Consider the following 20,575-nt stretch of genomic DNA (forward strand, 5'->3'; position numbering starts at 1 on the left):
TGTATGTTACAGATCAATAAAAAGTTCAAAACACATCCAAAACCAAAAATTTGTTGCCGTCGAGTCGATTCTGACTCATAGCAACCCTACAGGACAGAGGAGAACTGCCCCATAGGATTTCGAAGGAGCAGCTGATGGATTTAAAACAGCCGGCCTTTTGATTAGCAATGAAATACTTAACCACTGCACCAACTCTGCCTCCAGGGCTCCTCATAACACACTGGACCGTGAAATTGGCAGGGTGGCATGCCCTGAGCTCTTCTGTGTGGCTCCATTCCATCTGCCCATTCATTCAGTGCCAGGGACTGACAGGGAGGGAAGGAAGGAGAGAGGAAAAGAAGGGAAGGAGAGAGAAAGGAAGAAAGGGAGGGAGAAAAGAAAAAAAGAAAGAAGGACCCTGCTTCTGAGTTGCTACCATTGAATCAAACTTGACTCATGGTGACCCCCCGACGTGTCAGAACAGAACGCGGCTCCACAGGGTTTTCAGTGGCTGATTTTTCTGGAAGTAGGTTGCCAGGCCTTTCTTCTGAGGCACGTCTGAATGGAATTGAACTTCCAACCTTTCAGTTAGCAGCTGAGTGTGTTGACCATTTACACCACCCAGGAACCATTCTGGGTTGCTGGTAAGGGTCTTTTTTTACCGGACTGTGTTCAGTTTGTGAAAACTCATTGGGTGATCGTGGCCCCATGGTTAAAGCCTTTGGCTGAGAACCGAAAGGTCGGTGATTCGAACCCACCAGGTGGTCTGCACAAGAAAGATATGTCAGTTTGTAAAGATTTACAGCCTTCAAAACCCTATAGGGGCGTTCTACTCTGTCCTATAAGGTCGCTATGAGTTGGAATCCAAGGGATGGCAATGGGGTAGTTTTCTTTTTATACATCAAAAAAAAAGTTAAAAGCATCTTAAAACATCTTGCCCTCACAACCTTACTTTCTGGGTGGGGGTAAGGGCTATATGTCAGTGTGTGTAATATGGGCAGCTTATGACCTCCTGCTCGTCTCCAAGTCCCCAAAGGTCAGCCCTGGGCCTTACAGGAGTAAGGTGGGGAAGAAGCCCCTCGGTGGCCTGGGGGAGGTGGGAGCCAGTGCAGGTGGAGGGGGAGCCCCGCGGGGGTGCAGCAAAGGACCCCAGGCCCCATAAACGCCACCGGCTGGTGCCGGGAGTTAAGGGGTCAGGGGCGAGGGCAGAGGGCCCCCAGGTGAGCCTGGAGGGGCGACAGGGGGAGCCTCGCTCGGGGTCGGGGCGCCCTAGCGCGAGGAAGGGGCATCAGGCCGCCCCCCAGAAACGTGTTTCCCTTTAGCAGGGTCTGAGGGTTTCACTGGACGACGCGTCCGCCCCCCATTAAAAGGCTCCATCCTGGGGGAAAAGCGGGGGTCGGGAGCACCGCAGCTTCCGGTCCTTGGCCTTGTCTCCCTTCCCGGTGATGCGCGCGGGCACCCGGGCCTGGTGGAAGGCCGCGGACAGCGCGCCCCGGGGGCAGCCCCCCAAAACCTCCCCGCTCCCAGTGACCTTGAAAAGGTCACTGCAGCCGAGCCCCCCGCCCGCAAGGCGCATGGGCGGGACCCGGCTCCCGGCATGCCTCGGGGCCACCGAGCGCAGGAAAAGGCGGGGCGTGGCGGCCGCGCGGCCAATGGGCAGGACGCGCGGGGGCGCGGGGCGGGGCGCGCGGCGACTCCCGGCATCCCCCGGGGGCGCGGCACGCGGCGAGGGGCGGGGCGCCGGTGGGCGCGGCGGCCAATAGGCGCTGCGGGCGGGGGCGGGGGCGGGGCCTGGGCGCCTTAGCGGCTGCGCGCTAGGCGGCCCGTCCTTTCGGTCCCGGCGGCGGCGGCAGAGCCAGCGGCGCCCACCTTCCCTGCCCTCGCGCGTCCACTCCAGTTCTCCGCCCGCTCCGCAGCGCGCTCTGCCACCATGACGGAACAGGCCATCTCCTTCGCCAAGGACTTCCTGGCGGGCGGCATCGCCGCCGCCATCTCCAAGACGGCCGTGGCCCCCATCGAGCGGGTCAAGCTGCTGCTGCAGGTGGGCGGCGGGTGGGCAGGACCCCGGGCCCGGAGGGAGCCGCGCGGACAGGGCGCGGGGGACCGGGTCGGGCCGGCCGCGAGCACCGGGACCGGCACCGGAAGTGCAAGGCCGCGACCGCTTTGTCCGCGCGCCGGCGGCTTCCGGGGCGGGGCGATGGCGGGTCACGTGGGGCGTCGCCGCAGGCGTGGGGGCGGGGACGGGCTCCGGGCCGGGCGCGCATGCGCTCTGGCGCCCGGGTCGGGAAGGGCAGAGCGACTCTGGAGCGGGCATGTCGTGACCTTGGGAGGGTGACCGTCCACGGGGAGCTTTGACCCCCAGCTGGGGCCACCTCCGCCCCCAGTGCCCACCCTTGTGCCCTGTGTCCCGGGGCAGGGGGTCCTTTAAAGTGCATTTTTCTCCTTGAACTTGAATCGTGGGTTGGGGAGCCCAGAGAAACCCCACGTGTGCACACGTCCTTCCCGAGCAAGGAGGGACGCACAGACAGTGTCTGGAAGGGGCTCCTGTGGGTTATTCACATCGGCTGTGGATTTTGACAGGTGTACGTGGGCGTAGATGATCTTGACAGTTCCTAGAACCGAAATTTGAGCTCAGAAAGCCAGTTTCTGGGTCAGTCTCTTTGACAACAGTGAACTCGTTCTGGGCGATGCAAACGGTGAAGCGCTAGACTCTTAGCCATCCGGTTGGAGGTTCTAGTCCACCCCGAGGCGCCTCGGAAGAAATGCCTGGCGATCGGCTTCCAAAAGGTCAATTATTGGAAACCGTGCAGCCCACGGTTCTACTCTGACACAACACGAGGTGTCCCTGAGTCGTGGTCAGCTCCACGACAATTGATTTCCAGGAGTCCCCGGGCCGGAAAAGAGGAACCCTGGTGGCACTGCGCTACCCAAAGGGTTGGGGGTTCAAACCTACCAACTTCCACAGGAGGAGGATGGGGTCTGCTTTGGTAAAGATGTACAGCCTTGGAAACCCTATGGAGCAGTTCTGCTCTGTCCTTACCGGGTTGCTGTGAGTGGGAATCGTCTTCGATGGCAGCAGATTTGGTCTGGTCTGAGGTGGTGAAAAGGGTTACTGGGCTCAGCTGCTAAACAAAAAGTTGGAGGTTTGCATCCCTGCCCCCGAGGTCTCTTGGAAGAAAGGCCTGGTAACCTGCTTCTAAAAAACCAATCACTGGAAACCCTGTGGAGTGCAGTTCTACTCTGACACAACGTGGGTTGAAATGGGTGCAGCAGCATTTGTTCACAGGAGTTACTGTATCTGTGATTTCAGACTTGAACAGCACATCGTATGTGGGAGCTGGCAAAAGCTGTCTGTCTAGGAATTCATCTCCATCCAAATGGAATTCACTCAAAAATTAACTCTCTAAGCACAGATTTCTGTTCTAGAAACTCAGCAGTTTCTAGTCCCAAGCACACCTGTGGCGGGGGGGGGGGCGGGGGGGATTCTGTTTTCATTACTGTCTTTATGCAGCCGTTGGTCCGCAGTGGACTTGTAACCTCCTTTATCTTTACTTTTGTGCTGGTCTGCTTCCGTAAAGGTGACAGCCTTGGAAACCCTGCGGGGTGGTTCTGTTACATGCTATATGGTCTGTGTGAGTAGGAAGTGGTGGCCTTGGGTTGATGTTGTTATCAAAAGTAACAAGCTACTTACAAGACGGTTGTTAGGACAGAATTTCTAAAGTTACAGTAACTGCTTATAAAGATTGGGCCTCCAAACTTATGGTTGAGTAAACTAGTTGCCCTTGATTCCAACTCAGGACAACCGCATGTATATCGGTGGAAATACCTCCTTCCATAGGGTTTTCAGTGGCTGATTTTTCAGAAGTCGGTCACCAGGCCTTTCTTCTGAGGCACGTCTGGGTGGGTATGAAATGCCAGCCTTTTGGTGAACAGACGAACCTTTCACCATTTGTGGCACTCAGAGGCTCCCATGATGCAGGAGGGACCTAGAGATTCCCGCTTGATCAGGGGAGTTTGAACTGTCACGTCTGCGACACTGGTTTTATAAAAACACTTGTTGATTTATAAGGGCATTTCTGGGTTTAGATTCAGGCCTTGGTCTGCAGTGCCCTCACCATTCTGTCCTCTGGCTCTCAAGTGTTGTTGTTGTTAGGTGCCATCGAGTCGGTTGCGACCCTAAGCACAACTGAACGGAACACTGACCAGTCCTGCGCCATCTCGAGTACAAGACCTCCAAATCCTGCAGGCAGGGAACAGACATGCCAGTGACACTACATTTATAAAAAGTGCTTGTTCTTTGAATAAATCCCGCCCCCCCCAAAAGAAAATTCTCATCAGCCGATTTTGACTCACGGCAACCCTACATGTAAATGGTAGAATTGCTCTGTAGGGCTTTCTAGGCTGTAGTATTTATAGGAGCAGAGCACCAGGCTTTTCTCCCACAGCACCCCTGGGTGACTTAAAGTTGCCAGCCATTTAGTTAGCCGAGTACAAGCCGTTAGTGCTGCCATGGGTGTTTCTGGACAGACTGAGGCCTCACGGCGTCCTGTGCTCTGGCCCTCAGGTGTAGCCTCTGTAAACTGTCAGGACAGTGAGCAGTCAGGTCAGCGACATTAGTTTTGTAAGAACGCTCCTTTGTGATGCGTGCGGTGTCTGTGTGCGGACCGAGGGCTCACGGTGCCCTGTGCTCTGTCCCTCAGGTGCAGCACGCCAGCAAGCAGATCGCGGCCGACAAGCAGTACAAGGGCATCGTGGACTGCATCGTGCGCATCCCCAAGGAGCAAGGCGTGCTGTCCTTCTGGCGGGGCAACCTGGCCAACGTCATCCGCTACTTCCCCACCCAGGCCCTCAACTTCGCCTTCAAGGACAAGTACAAGCAGGTCTTCCTGGGCGGGGTGGACAAGCACACGCAGTTCTGGCGGTACTTCGCTGGCAACCTGGCCTCCGGAGGGGCAGCCGGCGCCACCTCCCTCTGCTTCGTCTACCCGCTGGATTTCGCCAGGACCCGCCTGGCGGCCGATGTTGGCAAGTCTGGCGCGGAGCGCGAGTTCAAGGGCCTGGGAGACTGTCTGGTGAAGATCACCAAGTCGGACGGTGTCCGTGGCCTGTACCAGGGCTTCAACGTCTCTGTCCAGGGGATAATCATCTACCGGGCCGCCTACTTCGGCATCTATGATACGGCCAAAGGTGAGGGCGTGGCAGGGAGATGGGCGCGGACCACAGGGCCCGTAGGGGGGAGGCCGGGGCTGTAAGACAGGCACGGACCACATGGGCTTCCTGGGCCCTGCCGGCTGGGCTGTTTGTGCACAGGTCACCCAGAGGCTGTGGGCTGTTCGTTGTCCCTTTCTCTGCTCCAGGAGGAGCACCCCGGGCCAGGCAGTAAGCTTGCAAGCCAGGACTATGCTGTGCAGGCTTCCCCCGCCCCCACTGTTTATTTGTCTGTCTGTCTGTCGTCTGTCATCTGTTTTTATCTTTCCCGTTAGTACCTAAGGAGTCGCTGTTCTGCAGTCCTGATCCTCAGTCTCAGGGCAGACTGTATTAGCTCAAGAGAACCTGTGTGCTGTGTACCTGTCTGTTATTTACTTAGGTATCATCTGCTTGCATATCCAATGTTTAGGTATCTGTTGATCGTGTTCGTCCGTGTCATCTATCAGCTGTCAATACATGATCCATCTTAACGTGTCTCCATGCCTGTCCGTACCTAAGGAGCTCCTCCTGGTCTGTGCGGTTCTGACTCCCAGGCCTCAGGGCAAACCCTGTATTGGCACAAGAGACCCTGTGTGATGTTTATCATTTACTTGTGTGTATGTCTGTCTATGTCTAAGGAGTTCCTGCTATCAGCAGTCCTGACCCCTGGATCTCGGGGTGGACGTCGCCTGGTGCTGGGGGCTTCGTGTTAAATGGGGCGGGGATGTCAGCAGCTCAGGCCTCTGGAACGGTCGCGTCTTGAGGGACAGGACCGGTGGCCATGCCTGCCGAGGGGTCTAACGCAGACGGTCCCCCACAGGCATGCTCCCCGACCCCAAGAACACACACATTGTCATCAGCTGGATGATTGCCCAGACTGTGACGGCTGTGGCCGGCGTCGTCTCCTACCCCTTCGACACCGTGCGGCGGCGTATGATGATGCAGTCGGGGCGCAAAGGAGGTATCTGTGGGGCGGAGGGCGCTTGTGGGGGCTGGAGGGGCTGGGAGCTCCTTGGATGGCTGTCTGCCCCGGCCCGTGGGGGCCTGTGACAGTTAGACAAGGTGGTGCTTTCCTGAAGAGGTTGGAGAGAGGCCTTCATCAGAGTAAGGTGGCCACAGGGAGGAACTTGGCCTCCTCGAGTGCAGGAAGGAAGTCGTCTTTGGCTGTGGGAAATTCTCCTCGGGTGCAGGGAGGAAGTCCCCATTGGCTGTGGGCAGTTCTCCTCGGGTGCAGGGAGGAAGTCCCCATTGGCTGTGGGCAGTTCTCCTCGGGTGCAGGGAGGAAGTCCTTAAAGGGTTTTTCACAGGTCCCTTTCTTGAGATCATGCTCTCTGAACCCCATTTCCAGACCTGTGCCCACCCCCAGTCTGGGTCCCTGTCCCCTCCGTTCACCGGCTCTGTCTAGAGCGTATGCACAGGGTGTCCGTGGAGCGAGAGACCACGGAGGCCTGAGCTGTCCTGACAGCAGAGGGCTCCTCCCCACCCTGCTTGGAGGGACCCTCAGTCCCCATGAGCGGACCAGGTGGTGGCGTTGGGGGTTCACACGTGGTCTGGGTGGGCCCTCTGACGGGTCCCTCAATGACATCCTGACACCCCCCCCCCCAGCTGACATCATGTACACCGGGACCATTGACTGCTGGCGGAAGATCTTCAAGGACGAGGGTGGCAAGGCCTTCTTCAAGGGTGCCTGGTCCAACGTCCTGAGGGGCATGGGTGGGGCCTTCGTGCTGGTCATCTATGACGAGCTCAAGAAGGTCATCTAGCCACCACTGCCGCCTGGGAAGAAGAGGGGCCAGACCACCACACAGAACCCAGACCCAACCGATACGGACCACTGACCTTCAGGAAACTCCTCTTGTCCCTGTCCAGTCCAGATCATGTCCTTAGAGGGCTAGGGAACAAGGGGCTCATCGTGACCACATCTGACCATTGGCACCGCCGATTCGTGTATTGATTATCTCGGGGTAGGGGGATCACGACCAATATCATGGGTCCACAGTGGGGTACCCGAGGACCCCCAAATCCAGACTACGCCTGTCATTCCCCTCCTCCGCCCCCCGTCGTGTCGAGTATTTATTTACAGAATCATGTCTCCCATGTGTCTGTCAGCATTAGCTCCTCTTTGCACAGCTGGAATCCTGCGATGATGTTTTACGTTGGGCATTCTGCTGCAGAACAATAAAAACAGGACTCAGAACTCTGGTTCTGTGCCGGGTCGGGAGTTCTCACGGGGCCAGAAACGGTCAGCAATGGGGTCTTCTCTGCCCGAGGCAGGCCCTCCACGGGTATTGTGGTCTGGGGTCCTTATAACACCTCCCGGGGCACAGTGGGGCCTTAGCGGCCAGCCAGGGAGGTCGCAACTCACACTGATGAAGGCCAGAGCCTGGGCTCCTGATGGTCTTGCAGGGGTACAAAGGACAGCAGGACCTCGTAGACCAGCTAGGGGTCTGTGGCCTACACAGGATGAGGGACAGAGCCCAGATTGATGCCTGTGTGCAGCTCAGCTTGTCCGAGAAGCTGCTCCTGGTCTGTGGATGAGCACAGGTGAGTGCCAGACAGGCAAGCGAGCTTCCCATCTGGGGTTTTCTCTCCCTTCTGTGCCCCTCCACCTTTCCAGTTGGTAGCACCCCCTCAGGGCCACTCCTAGAGGTTCCCATGTCATAAGGAGGGATCCCGAAGAGCCAGGTTGCAGGTTTGCATCCAGAACCTGCCTTTGCCCTGTGCTCACCTCCAAGAACCCCACTGCAAAGGTGGTGCAGATGTGCCCAGGTGTGCGGGCCGCCTCTAGACAACAGCCCCCTTTGTCCCTCAGCTTCCTTTGCACACATACCACATTCATTACAGAAAACCAGGTGTTTTGGAGTCTCCATTCCTACTGGAAGTTATCACGTGGTACAAACAGTTAAGTGCTTGACTGCTAACTGAAAATTGGAGGCTCGAGTCCTCAGGAGAAAGGCCTGTCAGTCTCCTTCCGAAAAATCAGCCAATGAAAACCTTATGGAGCATGGTTTTCTGACGACGATGCGTCCAAAGCGAGTCAGACAGTGTCCTGCCGTGATCCCTGAGGTTTTTGTTGGCTAATTTTGGGACGTAGATCTCCAGGCCTTTCTTCCTAGTCTGAATCTGGAAGGTCTGCTGAAACCTGTCCACCATGGGGTCCCTGCTGGTACTTGAAATGACGGTGGTATCTCGGTACATAACACAGTGACTACTCACGCAGGTGCTAACTGAAAGGTTGGAGGTTCCAGTTCACTCAGGCACCTCGAAGGGAAGGCCTGTGGAGCTCACTCCAACACACCTGGGGGCACCATGAGTTGGAAGCAACTCGACAGCAACAGGTGTTTTTTGTTTTTGCACACACACAGCTGGTTAAGGGAAGCTGGACCCTGCCTTGTTACATAAACCATCTCAAGTGCTCCCAAAGACTGAAAATACGGTGAGAAGACATGGCAGTAAAACCTGTAAAAGACGGAAGAGGAAAACGTGATTATTTTTCACTAAAACGAGCAATAGAAAAGTGGAGAGATGGCACGCTGTCAGTGGTGGGAAACTTCTGAGACTGGGAAAAGCCAGGCTGCCCCGTCGAGTTCCGGTTCTCACAGGTGTCGCTGTATTAAAGTTGGGGACCAGGTGGGGCCGGGTGAGGAGTCAGGAAGGAGCAAACCATGGGCTGGTCAGTGGGATACCAGCTGGGATGAGGGAGGGTGTGGGGCTCAGGGTGGACTTGCAGTAGAGAAAAGAGCACTTTATTAGGAGATGTGAGATGTCACACGGGTTGAGCCCCTCTTAGTCTCTTAGTGGTGCTTTGAGAGAAATGGCACTCCTGGGAATATATCCTAGAGAAATAAGGGCTGTCACACGGATAGACATGCACACCCATGTTCATTTCAGCATTGTTCACAATAGCCCAAAAAATGGAAACAACCTAGGTGCCCATGAGCAGATGAATGGATAAACGAGCTATGGTACATACAATGGAATAGTACGCATCAATAAAGAGTATCGATGAACCTTTGAAACATCTCACGGCATGAATGAATCTGGACGGCTGAGTGAAAGAAGCTAATCACAAAAGTACAAATATTGTGTGAAGCCAGTGTTACAACAGATTTACATGCAGGAAAAAAACAAAATGGTTGTCAGGGATGAGGGAAAATTACGAATTAAGTATTGGTGGAAGGAAAGGCAACATATCGTGGGAAGTCGGCAGTGTTTAAAAAAGAAAAATACCACAATTAGGCAGTTTTAACAAACATTTATTTTCTCACAGTTCAGGAAGATAGAAGTCCGAATTTTAGGGTACTGGCTCTAGGGGAAAGAAAGTGCTTGTCTCTTCAGCTTCTGTTCCTTGGAGATCTGGGGTATCTATCCTCCCCATGTGTGCTTGCTTAATCTGCCTCTTTCATCTCAAAAGAGATTGATTTAAGACACACCCTACATTGATATGACTCATTAACATGACAAATTCCTGTTCCCAAATGGGACCACATCCACAGGTATAGGGGTTAGGATTCCAACACGTTTTGGGGGACACAGTTCAATCCTAACAGTCCCATCTTCCCAGGGCAGCCCTTCCAGAATGAGTGGTGGTGTGATCCACCCCTGCCACCCCTCTAAGCGTCCATCGGGCACGGCTGCCCTGGGCTCATGTCTCCCCCACAGCCTGCACTTCTTCCACCGGGCACTCTTCCCAGCTCTCTTGGACTACATCCCAGACAGCCTGCGGGGAGGAGGGGTGAGTCAGGAAGTTTCCCCACTCAGGACAGCAGTGTGCAGGCTGCCCCGTCCCAGAGCTCCCAGACCCAGGCAAGGGGCTCACTGGGCTCCAGGCTTTGCCAGCCTGGGGCAGGGCCACCCTGGATCACCTCCTGGCATCCAAACAGGACAGCCTCCTCCGCTGACCCCTCGCCAGAGTCTTCCCTGGGCAGGGAGACACCACCCCCAGTCCCCGGAAACACCCAGAGCAGAAGACAAGAGGCCACGCACCAGCCTGTCATTCTGGAAGAAGTCTTTGACGGGGTCTTTCATCTGAGGGATTGGAGGGAAGATTTTCTGGATCACAGAGAACCTGGGGGGAGAGGAATTCACACGCTCTAAACCCAGCGCGGGACAAGTACAGCCAGGGTGCTCCTTAGAAGTGAGGATGGGGGGACTGTCTCACGTGCTTTGGACATGTTATCAGGAGGGACCAGTCCCTGGAGAAGGACGTCATGGTTGGTAAAGTAGAGGGTCAGGGAAAGAGAGGAAGACCCTCAACGAGAGGGATTGACACAGTGGCTGCAGAAATGGGCTCAAGCATAACAACAATTGTGAGGACGGTGCAGGACCGGGCAGTGTTTTCGTTCTGTAGTATGTAGGGTCGCTGTGAGTCGGAACCGACTCGACCACACCTAACAACAACAAAACCCAGCAAGGAGCCCTGGTGGCACAGTGTTTAAGCATTCAACTGCCAACCCAAAGGTCTGCAGTTCCAATCCACCAGCTCCTCCTTGGAAGCCATGTGGGGTGGTTTTACTCTGTCCTATAGGGTCAACTCGGTGGCAGTGGGTTTGGTTTGTTTTTGTTTTTGTAGACCCACCACAAGGAACCCTGGTTGCACAGTGGGTAAGCACTCATCTCTAAAGGTTAACCAAAAAGCAAAACCAAACCCAGTGCCGTCGAGTCGATTCCGACTCAGCGACCCTATAGCCTTAGAAACCCTATGGGACAGGTCTTTATGAGTCAGAATCGACTCTGAGGCAATGGTTTGGTTTTTCTTTGGTAACACAGAGGCCAGCAGGGTGAGTACCCACATGAGGTCACCCCACCGGTGTTGCCAGCTGGTCTCTCAGCCTGCTGGGCTGTGCCCTGACCTGGGTCCCCCAGCCTGTCCTCAACCAGGATGCCCACATTTGGACAGGCTCAGGCCTGGGGTCTAGAGAGAGCCCTGTGTCTCTGGGCTTCGTCTCCAGGGATCTCGTCTGCCACCCCTTCCATCCGTGTGGGGAGCACTCCCAGTCCCAATCCAGGGCCCTTCACCTGTTGTCCACAGATGGTAGGTGGGCTCTAATCCCCAGGTGTGAGCAATCAAAGCCTGCGTGTGCGCAGCTCGCACCTGCTCTCTCTAACCTGTGTCCACCTGACCCCAGCCGGTGCCCACCAAGGACTGCAGCCCCTACCATGGCCACACCCCCTGCAGGTGTTCCCCACTTGGGGCCGGTGCTCCATGGCCATCTCAAACAGCCCCACAGCTTAAAGGGACCAGCCTGATGGGGTGGGTTGGGGGCTCTGAAGCCAGGTGGGAGACAGGGACAGACCCAGAGCTGGGGCTGGGGCGCCCCTGGAGAGTGATCCTGACGCCAGGCAGGAGCCAGTGGGTCACTTGGGCTTGGGGATGGCTCTGTGGAGGCAACAGGGGTCTGGGACCAGGTGGGGAGCCATCTGTAAGCCTGCCACCACCCTGTGGAAGGAAGGTCCCTGAGCCATGTCAGGAAGAACCTCCGGTGTTGGGGTTTCATCTGGGACCCGGTGGCATCAGGAACAGGAGACGTTAACTGGGACCACGATGCACAAAGAAAGTTGAGGTATTCATTGGGGTGCTCTTGGGAGGGAGTCTGGGGCTGGAGCCTGCAGTCTGGGGCTTAGGGGTGGGAAGTGTCCTAGAGAGAAGAGACGGGGTGAGGGAAAGAGGGGAGGGGAGAACACCCACCGTGTGTGAACCAACCAGGCAGAGCAGGGGGTCCCACTGCTGGCCAGGGAGGAGTAGGGGGCTACACTGCCCCCATTTTGTTCTGTAAATACAATTACCAGCCCCCCAGGACCCTAAATCAACCCATTGCCAATGAGTGGACTCCGACTCATGGTGACCCCCCATGTACCAGAGCAGAACTGTGCTCCATGGGGTTTTCATGGCTGATGTTTTGGAAGTAGGTTGCCAGGCCTTTCTTCCGAGGTGCCTGTGGGTGGACCCGGACTTTCAACCTTTGAGTGAGCAGGCAAGCTAACCATTTGAGCCATTCGCAACACCTGGGAACTCGAATCCAGGATAATGTCCCTATGTATAAGATTTAATAGAAATAAGAAATATTTTGAATAAAAGTTAAGACTGAATTATATCTGCAAAGCCCCTTGTACGATGTAAAGTACCATATTCACAAGTTTTGGGCGATTAGGGCGTGGACAGCTTTGTGGGGTGCATTTTTCAGCTGATCCTACCGCACACTGACAATGTTAAATTCTACGGAGCACTGTGCTCCCATGAAACAGTGAAGGTTAAGGAACCCCCCACCTCTGTGCGCCTGGGACTTGGCTTATCACAAAGGACCCCCCTTTCCCTATGGCTCAGAAGAGGCTTGTGGAGGCCCCTGGCTGACCCAGGACAAGATCAGACACAGACCCCCAGGTACCCCCTTTTGGCCTTGTGCATGACTAGCTCGCGTTCCCACTGACCAATGGGAATAGATGCCTGTTAACCACACTCTGGTTCCCCCCCGCCCCGCCCGCTGCCGTTGAGTTCCATTTTTTCCCCAGAACCCTGAACTCTGGCTGCTTAGCCTGAGCCGGCACATAGCCCTTCCTTAAGGGCCCTCTGAGAATCCCCTGATCCCAAAGGAGAGAGATTCTCACATCTCTGCCCAATCCCGCCAACCACACCTGCTTCCTTCTCACCCTGCTCATTCCTCCCTATAAAGAAAACCTGTTTTGCCTAACCCCTGAGATGCTTACAGATATCACAGCCTGAGAGTTCTCCCCCATTGCAACAGTGCCTCCCTTTGCAATAGCCCCCTCCCCTATTGCAGTCCCCCTCCCTGTTGCAGTAGTCCTCACATATGGCAATGCCCCCTTCCTACTGCATTAGCCCCCATTGCAATATGCTCCCTATTACAATAGCCCCTCCCCCTTGCAGTAGCCCCTCCCCTGCTGCAATAACCCCTCCCCATTGCAATAGCCCCCTTTTCCCTATTTCAGTATCCCATTCTTCCTATGGCAATAGCCCCTCCCCCACTCTAATAGCCCCTCCCCCACAATGGCCCCACCTCCTTTTGTAATTGCCTCCCTCCTCCATTGCAACAGCCCCCCCATTTCCACAGCCCCTTCCCAATATTACAATAGTCCCTCCCTCTGTTGCAATAGACCCCTCCACTTGTTGCAATAGCCCCTTCTCCCTATTGCAATAAACCAAAAAAACCCCAAGCCCCTTGGCATGGAGTCAATTTTGACTCGTAGTAACCCTATAGGAAAGAACGCAGCTGCCCCACAGAGTGTCCAAGGAGCTGATGTCGGGTTTGAATTGCCAACCTTTGGCTTAGCAGCTGAACGCTTAACTGCTGCACCACCAGGGCTCCAATAGCCCCCTCTATTGCGGTAATCCATTTGAGGAAAGTCTCTGCCTGCTAAGCCTGGATCTATTATTTCACAAAAGGAAGACCGGAAGCGGGCGGCGCTCTTACCTCCTGCAGAGCAGCACCACGAGCAGGATGGTGAGCAGTGTCCCCAGAGCTATGGACAGAGTCGCCGGCCAGATCCCGAGGCTCCCGTCCTTGTCACACTCTGCAAGGAAAGGGTGGAAGGGGGTGCATCGAGGCCTGCCCTGGGGTGCCTAGGGCTGGCACCAGGCTGGCAGCTTGATGGAACCAGCAGCCTTTCCCCAGCAGACTGGGAGGGGCCTTGGAGGTGGCCGGTCGCATGCGGGGTGGCTGGCTTCCCAGTGGGACAACTGGGAGCGCTACCGCTGCCCAGGAATCAGCTGAATCCAAAGGAAACGGTGGGGGGCTGCAGGAATCCCCCCTACAGATCAGCAGGCTGATGCCCAGACATGTCTGGTGGAGGGAGGACTGACCACAGATGGACTGTGGGATCAGCCTCACCCTGGGTGCCATGCAGGGCCACAGGGCAGCTCGAGGGCTTTGGAAGAGCAAAGCTCCTCAGCCTCTCCTCTGACCCTCTCACCTCTGGGTATGCAGCCACTAGGCTGAGGCAGCTCAGACCCAGCAGGGAGGGTCGCCCTGTTTGTGCAGGGGAGCAACACCCTCGCTCTTCTCTGCCCTCTCTCCCACATGAGTGTTAGATGGCCACGACCCTGAATTTTCGTGGGTTGATTGGGATGGTTAATTTTATCATCACCTTGGCAGGCGATGGTTATCAATCGTCTGGCCAAAAAGTGGTTTGCCATTCTGTAAAGTAATGTAACGTGATCACCTCACACTTGATGTAATGTAATCACTTTCCATTATGTAATATGATCGCCTTCCATAACATAATCTAATGTAATATGACCACCTCACATGTAATGTGACGTAATCACTTTCCATAATGCAATTACTTTCCATAACGCAATGTAATCATGTCCCTTAATGTAATGACTTCCCATAATGTAATGTGATGTAACGTAATCACGTCCCATAATGTAATCATGTTCCATAATGTGATGTAATGTGATCGCTTCCCATAATGTAATCACGTCCCGTAATGTAATGTAATGTAATGTAATGTAATGTAATGTAATGTAATGTAATGTAATGTAATGTAATCACGTTCCTTAATGTAATAATGTGATCATCTTTCATAATGGGATCGCTTTCCATAATGTAATGTAATCATCTTCTGTAATATAATGTACTAACCTTCCATAATATCATGTAATCACATTCCGTAATGCAATTCAATAAAATATAATGTAATCATCTTCCATAACATAATGTAATCAAACATATGGGTGTAAGGGTGGATCCTAAAGCTAATCACGTCTGAGTTCTAAAAAGACCAGATTAAACACAGACACACAGGCAGAGGGAAGACAGATGCTATTTGACACAGAGGCATATGTGCCTACAAGGAGTGTCGGCAGCTGCCAGAAGACAATACGTTTCCGTTCTTTAAAGCCACCCAACCTATAGCCATTGCTGTTAAGTCAGTTCTGACTCATAGTGACCGTATAGGACAGGGTAAACTGCCCCATAGAGTTTCCAAGGAGCGCCTGATAGATTCGAACTGCCAACCTTTTGGTTAGCAGCCGTAGCTCTTAACCACTGAGCCACCAGTGTTGCCTTAAAGCCACCCAGGTGTAGTATTTTGTGACAGCAGCGCTAGCAGACTAAGACAGGGTAAGGTGTGGCAGGACCACCAGTGGGTTCAGCGTGTTATTTGGGGACTCAGAGCGGGGGAGTGTGGTTGCCTTCTCCCCGCTGCACTGTTGTCAGCGGAACATAAAGGAAGCAATGAAAAGTCAGCTCTCGGTGGGCTCGCAGGCAAGTGGGGATGTATTTCTGGGACAAGGGATGGTGCACAACTGTGACGCAGGACAGAAGCAGAACAAAACAGGGCCATGCTCACCAAAACTCCGGGGCGGACTCCACCCGCTCCATGTGTTCCCAAAGTTGTTCCTGGCTCTGATCCTCGCCACGTACGTTCCGGGGTTCACGAGCTCATGGGAGTTTTTGTCCGTCACGATAGGCTTACAAGCAAATATTTAAGAGAAGCTCATTCTCAGCTGGTGGGAAGAGGGGGGTGGGGCCCCGAAAGGAGAAAAGCCCCTGTCCCTCTCAGCCTGGGCTCCCCGAGTGACCAAACAGTAAATTGTTTTGTATAAAAACCAGGAGGTAAACAGTCCATGGCCACCTTGGTGTGTCTAAGAACAGGGCTGCTTATCTGGTAGGTGATGAGCAGTGTAGGGAGCCCCGAAGCGTGGAAGGAGGGACCCCCAACCCCAGTCCACCCAGAACCTGTGAATTTGTACTTATTTGGATGTAGGCTATTTGCAGATTTGATTCAGTGAAAGGACTCGAGATGAGATCAACCTGGACTTAGGGTGTGTCATGGACTGAATTGTGCCCCCAAAAACATATCAGTTTGGCTGGGCCATGATTCCTGGTATTGTGTGATCGTCCACCATTTTGTCATCTGATGTGATTTCCCTATGTGTTGTAAACCCTGTCTCTATGATGTTAACGAGGCAGGATTAGTGGCAGTTATGTTAATGAGACAGGACTCAATCTACAAGATTAGGTTGTATCTTGAGTCAATCTCTTTTGAGATAAAAAAGAGAGAAGGAAGCAGAGAGACACGGGAACCTCATACCATCAAGAAATAAGAGCCAGGAGAATAGCCCATCCTTTGAATTTGGGGTCCCTACTCTGAGAAGTTACTAGACCAGGGGAAGATTGATGACAAGGACCTTCCCCCAGAGCCAAGAGACAGGGAAAGCTTCCCCTGAAGCTGACGCCCTGAATTTGGACTTGTAGGCCTCTAGACTGTGAGAGAATAGATTTCTCTTTGTTAAAGCCATCCACTTGTGGTATTTCTGTTATAGCAGCACTAGATAACCAAGACAGAATTGGCTCTAAATCTAGCGAGTGGTGTCCCTTAGACAGAGGAGAAGACACAGACATGGGGGAGATGGCCATGTGAAGACGGAGCAAAGATTGGAGTGATCCAGCCACAAGCCCAGAACCACCTGGGGCCACCAGAAGCTGGAAGAGATGAGGAAGGACCCTCCCCTAGAGCCTCTGGAGGGAGCTCGGCCCTGCCCACACCTTGATTTTGGACGTGTGGCCTCCAGAACTGTGAGAGACTAAATTCCTATTGTTCCATGCCCCCCAGTGTGTGGCATTTTGGTAGGGCAGCCCCAGGGGACTCACACAGATGCTATAACTCTATAGGAAAATAAAGGGTATCATGTTGTTGTCCGGTGCCACTGAATCAATTTCAACTCATAGTGATCCCATATGACAGAGCAGAAATGCTCCATAGGGTTTTCTTGGCTGCCATCTTTACGGAAGCAAATCGTCAGGCCTTCCCTCTGCAGAGCTGCTCGGTGACTTCAAACCGCCCACCTTTAGTTGTAATTGACCATAAACTGTGGGCTCCACCCAAGGGCCTACATACAATCACAAGCATCTTTATATAAGGGTGATACTGGGAGGTTAGACACACACACAGGAGACCATGTGAAGATGGAGGTAAAGATGGGAGTGATGTGGCCATAAGTCAAGGAATGTCTGCCTGGAGCCACCAGAAGCTGGAAGAGACAAGGAAGTATCCTCCCTGTTATGGATTAACTGTGTCCCCCCAAGATGTATGTCCACTCGGCTAGGCCATGATTCCCAGTGTTTGTCCGCCATTTTGTCACCTGGTATGTTTTCCCTGTGTGTTGTGAATCCTAACTCTATGATGTTAATAAGGCTGGATTCGAGGCAGTTATGTTTTGAGGCAGGAGTCAATCTACAAGATTAGGTTGTGTTTTATGTCAATCACTTTGGAAACATAAAAGAGAGAAGCAAGCAGAGAGACAGGGAGACCTCATTCCAAGAAGACAGAAGAGCCAGCAGCAAAGAGCGTCCTCTGGACCCAGGGTCCCTGTGCTGAGAAGCTTCTAGACCAGGGAAAGTTTGATGACAGGGACCTTCCACCAGAGCTGACACAGAGAGAAAGCCTTCCTCTAGAGCCCTCTCCTTGAATTTAGACTTCTAGCTTCCTAGATTGTGAGAGAATAGATTTCTCTTTGTTAAAGCCATCTACTTGGGGTATTTCTGTTATAGCAGCACTAGATGACTAAGACACTCCCCTAGAGCCTCTGGAGGGAGCCTCCCATTCATTCAGAACAGTCCACAGGAGCTGGCTGGAGCCGGCCGAGGCGTCATTTCTGACAGTATGGACGCACGTTGGGTGTATGGACCATTATGATGGTTAAGATTGTATGTCAGCTTGGCTGGGCCATGACTCTCAGTAGTTTAGCAGTTGTATAACATTGTGATCACTCCCCTGTTGAAATCTGGTACGTGATCACCCCCATAGTGGGCTCTGCTGTGAGTAGCCAATCAGCTGAAAGGAAGTTTCTTTGGGTGTGTGGCCTGTGCCGAATATAAGTGGACATTCTGGCAAGGCTAGGGGGCTTTTTGCTCACTCCGGATCCTGAAGCTGGCTCCTGTTCATCTGACATCTGGTTCTTAGGACTTGAGCTAGCAGTTTACCTGCCATCTTGCCAGCTGATCTGGGGATTCATCGATCTTTGCAGCCTGTGAGCAGGAGCCCTGCTCTCTGACCTGCTGATCTTGGGTTCGCCAGCCCCTGCAGCTACGTGAATCAGGAGAAGCTGTGATCCTGACTCACGGACTTGGGACGTTCCAGCCTCTGGAATGGCATGAGCTATTTCCTTGATATAAATCCCTCCCTTATATATATTTATATGCTTTACTACTTTTGCTTCTCTAGAGAACCCAACCTAAGACACCCACCTATCTGAGCGCATTTACCTGGCCAGGTGGAGTGCACAGTTTGTTGACTTGCTCGATCCAGGTGCCCGGCACAGCCCCAAGCGTGCGGGGAATGTCTGGTGGATGTGATCTGTGGGCAAATGCGTCATCCTTTTCCAACAGCGCCAGACAAGCAATAGCACCCTGACCCTATTGACTTGGAGGGATCATCAGAGTTTTGATTTCCTTTTCTCCAAATTTGGAGATAAAAACACCGACGCTGCAAGATTGCGGAAGGCTGAGTGGTGCCCACACCAGGAGCCTGGCTCACGGGAATTGCTGAAAAGGAAGAATCGTAAGTACTGTGTGCCGGCAAATTTGGGTGTGTGCTACTGAAGGAGGGGAGCGAATGAGTCCTGGAGCTCTCAAAGGACCCTGGACTTGGTCACTTGTGTTGCTGCTAGTTCCCTTCCAGTTGATTCTGGCTCATGGCGACCTAACAGAACAAAATGTTTCCCGGTCCTGCTCCATCTTGGGACGTTGGAGTTCACTGTTTGGTTCTTGTGTCATCAGTCCATCTCATGGAATGTTTCCCTCACTTTCGCCGACCCTCCACTTTCTTTAGCAAATGTGATATCCCTTTCTAGCGATTGATCTTTTCCTGATGAAGTGTCCAAAGTAAGTGAGGGGGGAGTCTTTCCATCCTCGCTTCTAAGGAGCATTCCAGTTGTACTTCCTCCAGGGGAGATTCGTTCATTCTTCCGGCAGTCCACGGTATATTCAGTGTTCTTCGTCAGCATCACATTTCAAATTCGTCAACACTCCTTCCATCTTCCTTATTCATCGTCCAGCTTTCACATGCGTATGAAGCGATCGAAAAGACCATGGCCTGGGTCAGGCACCCCTTAGGCATCAAAATGACTTATGAGAATAAAAATTTATTCTCTATCAGTTCTGGGGGCTGGGAGTCTGAGACCAGGGTATCAGCCGTCTTGATTCCTCTGAGGCTCTGAGGGAGAATCTGTTCCCGGCCTCTTTCCCAGCCTCTGGTGACAGCCAGCAATCCTTGGTGTTCCTTGGCTTGTGGCTGTATGACTCCAATCTCTGCCTCGGTCTTCACATGACGTCTCCCCTCTGTGTCTCTGTGTCTCCTCTCTGCTTTTATAAACACACCATTCCAATAGGGCTGCCATAACAAAGTATCAGCAACTGGGTGACTTAATACCACAGAAATTTATTCTCTCACAGTTCTAGGGGACAGAAGTGTGACATCGAGGCGTGGGCAGGGCCATGCTCCCTCTGGAGGCTCTAGGGGAGGATACTTCCTCGTGTCTTCCCATATTTGGTGGCTCCAGGCATTCCTTGGCTTGTGGGTGCAGCACTCCAATCTCTGCTCCATCTTCACATGGCTGTCTCCCCTCTGTGTCTCTTCTTCTCTTTTATAAGGACACCCCTCAGATGGGATTAGGACATGCCCTGCTGCAGTGTGACCTCATGTTCACTTACCTGATAACATCTGCAAAGACTATGTCCAAACAAGATCACCTTCACAGGTACTAGGGTTAGGACTTCAACATATCTTTTGTGGAACACAACTCAACCCACAACAGTAGGGGAACACTCACCGTGTTTAGGTGGGTGGGATCCGTGCCCTGTAAGACAAGAGCAGACAAGTAGGTGAGTACCCAGGTCCTCCTCTGAGAAAGTCTATCCATTTCAGGTTTATAGGGCTGTTTGTCTTCTTAGTATTGAGGGTTTTTTTTTTTTTAACGCTTTCAGCGAAAGCTCACAGCTCAAATTGATTTCTCAGAAATTTACACATATACAATTTTATGACATTGGTTGTAATTCCCACAATGTGACAGCATGCTCCCCCTTTCCATCCTGGGGTTCCTTGTGTCCATTCGTCTGGCTCCTGTCCCTTCCTGCCGTCTTGTCTTGCTTTTGGACAGGAGCTGCTGTATTGAGGCTTTTTTTTTTTTTTTTTTACTATTTTGTGTTTTCTGTGAAAGTTTACATAGCAAATTAAGTTCCCATTTAACAATTTCTACACAAATTGTTCAGTGACATAAGTTACGTTTTTCACAATGTGTCAACATTCTCTTTAATTCCGTTCTGGTTATTCTATTTCCAGTACTCTAGTTTCCCTGCCCCCTTATCTTCTCGTCTTTTAGCTAATAGGTGACCTCGGGGGTAGTTTTTGGTTCAAGGTTTAAGGACTATCTTAGGGCTAAAGTCTC

The 20,575-nt window shown here is 53.1% G+C and overlaps 2 protein-coding genes across 4 annotated transcripts in view; one reads left to right on the forward strand and one right to left on the reverse strand.

Moving 5' to 3' along the window:
* Positions 1 to 1,813: 1,813 nt before the first annotated feature.
* On the forward strand, positions 1,814 to 7,368 carry LOC100655324 (ADP/ATP translocase 3). Its single transcript, XM_003422786.3, has 4 exons — positions 1,814 to 2,020; positions 4,680 to 5,166; positions 5,987 to 6,127; positions 6,772 to 7,368. Exons 1-4 carry the CDS (start codon positions 1,910 to 1,912, stop codon positions 6,927 to 6,929), a joined length of 897 nt encoding a protein of 298 aa, XP_003422834.1. The 5' UTR covers positions 1,814 to 1,909; the 3' UTR covers positions 6,930 to 7,368.
* A 742-nt stretch (positions 7,369 to 8,110) lies between these two features.
* Positions 8,111 to 20,575, reverse strand: part of LOC104847204 (interleukin-3 receptor subunit alpha) — a 29,875-nt gene continuing 17,410 nt past the window's right edge. For 2 of the 3 annotated variants that reach the window (XM_064278831.1, XM_064278829.1), the window contains 4 exons: positions 19,961 to 19,987; positions 15,478 to 15,598; positions 13,596 to 13,695; positions 8,111 to 10,234 (listed from right to left, as the gene is read on the reverse strand). In XM_064278831.1, the coding sequence (XP_064134901.1) occupies positions 9,982 to 10,234; positions 13,596 to 13,695; positions 15,478 to 15,598; positions 19,961 to 19,987 (501 nt within the window). In that variant the 3' untranslated portion in view covers positions 8,111 to 9,981. The remainder of the gene's footprint in view (positions 10,235 to 13,595; positions 13,696 to 15,477; positions 15,599 to 19,960; positions 19,988 to 20,575) is intronic. The other variant, XM_064278830.1, reaches the window with a different exon arrangement.

The sequence above is a fragment of the Loxodonta africana genome, chromosome Y (assembly GCF_030014295.1).
Source record: "Loxodonta africana isolate mLoxAfr1 chromosome Y, mLoxAfr1.hap2, whole genome shotgun sequence".
In the NCBI taxonomy this organism is placed as follows: Eukaryota; Metazoa; Chordata; class Mammalia; order Proboscidea; family Elephantidae; genus Loxodonta; species Loxodonta africana.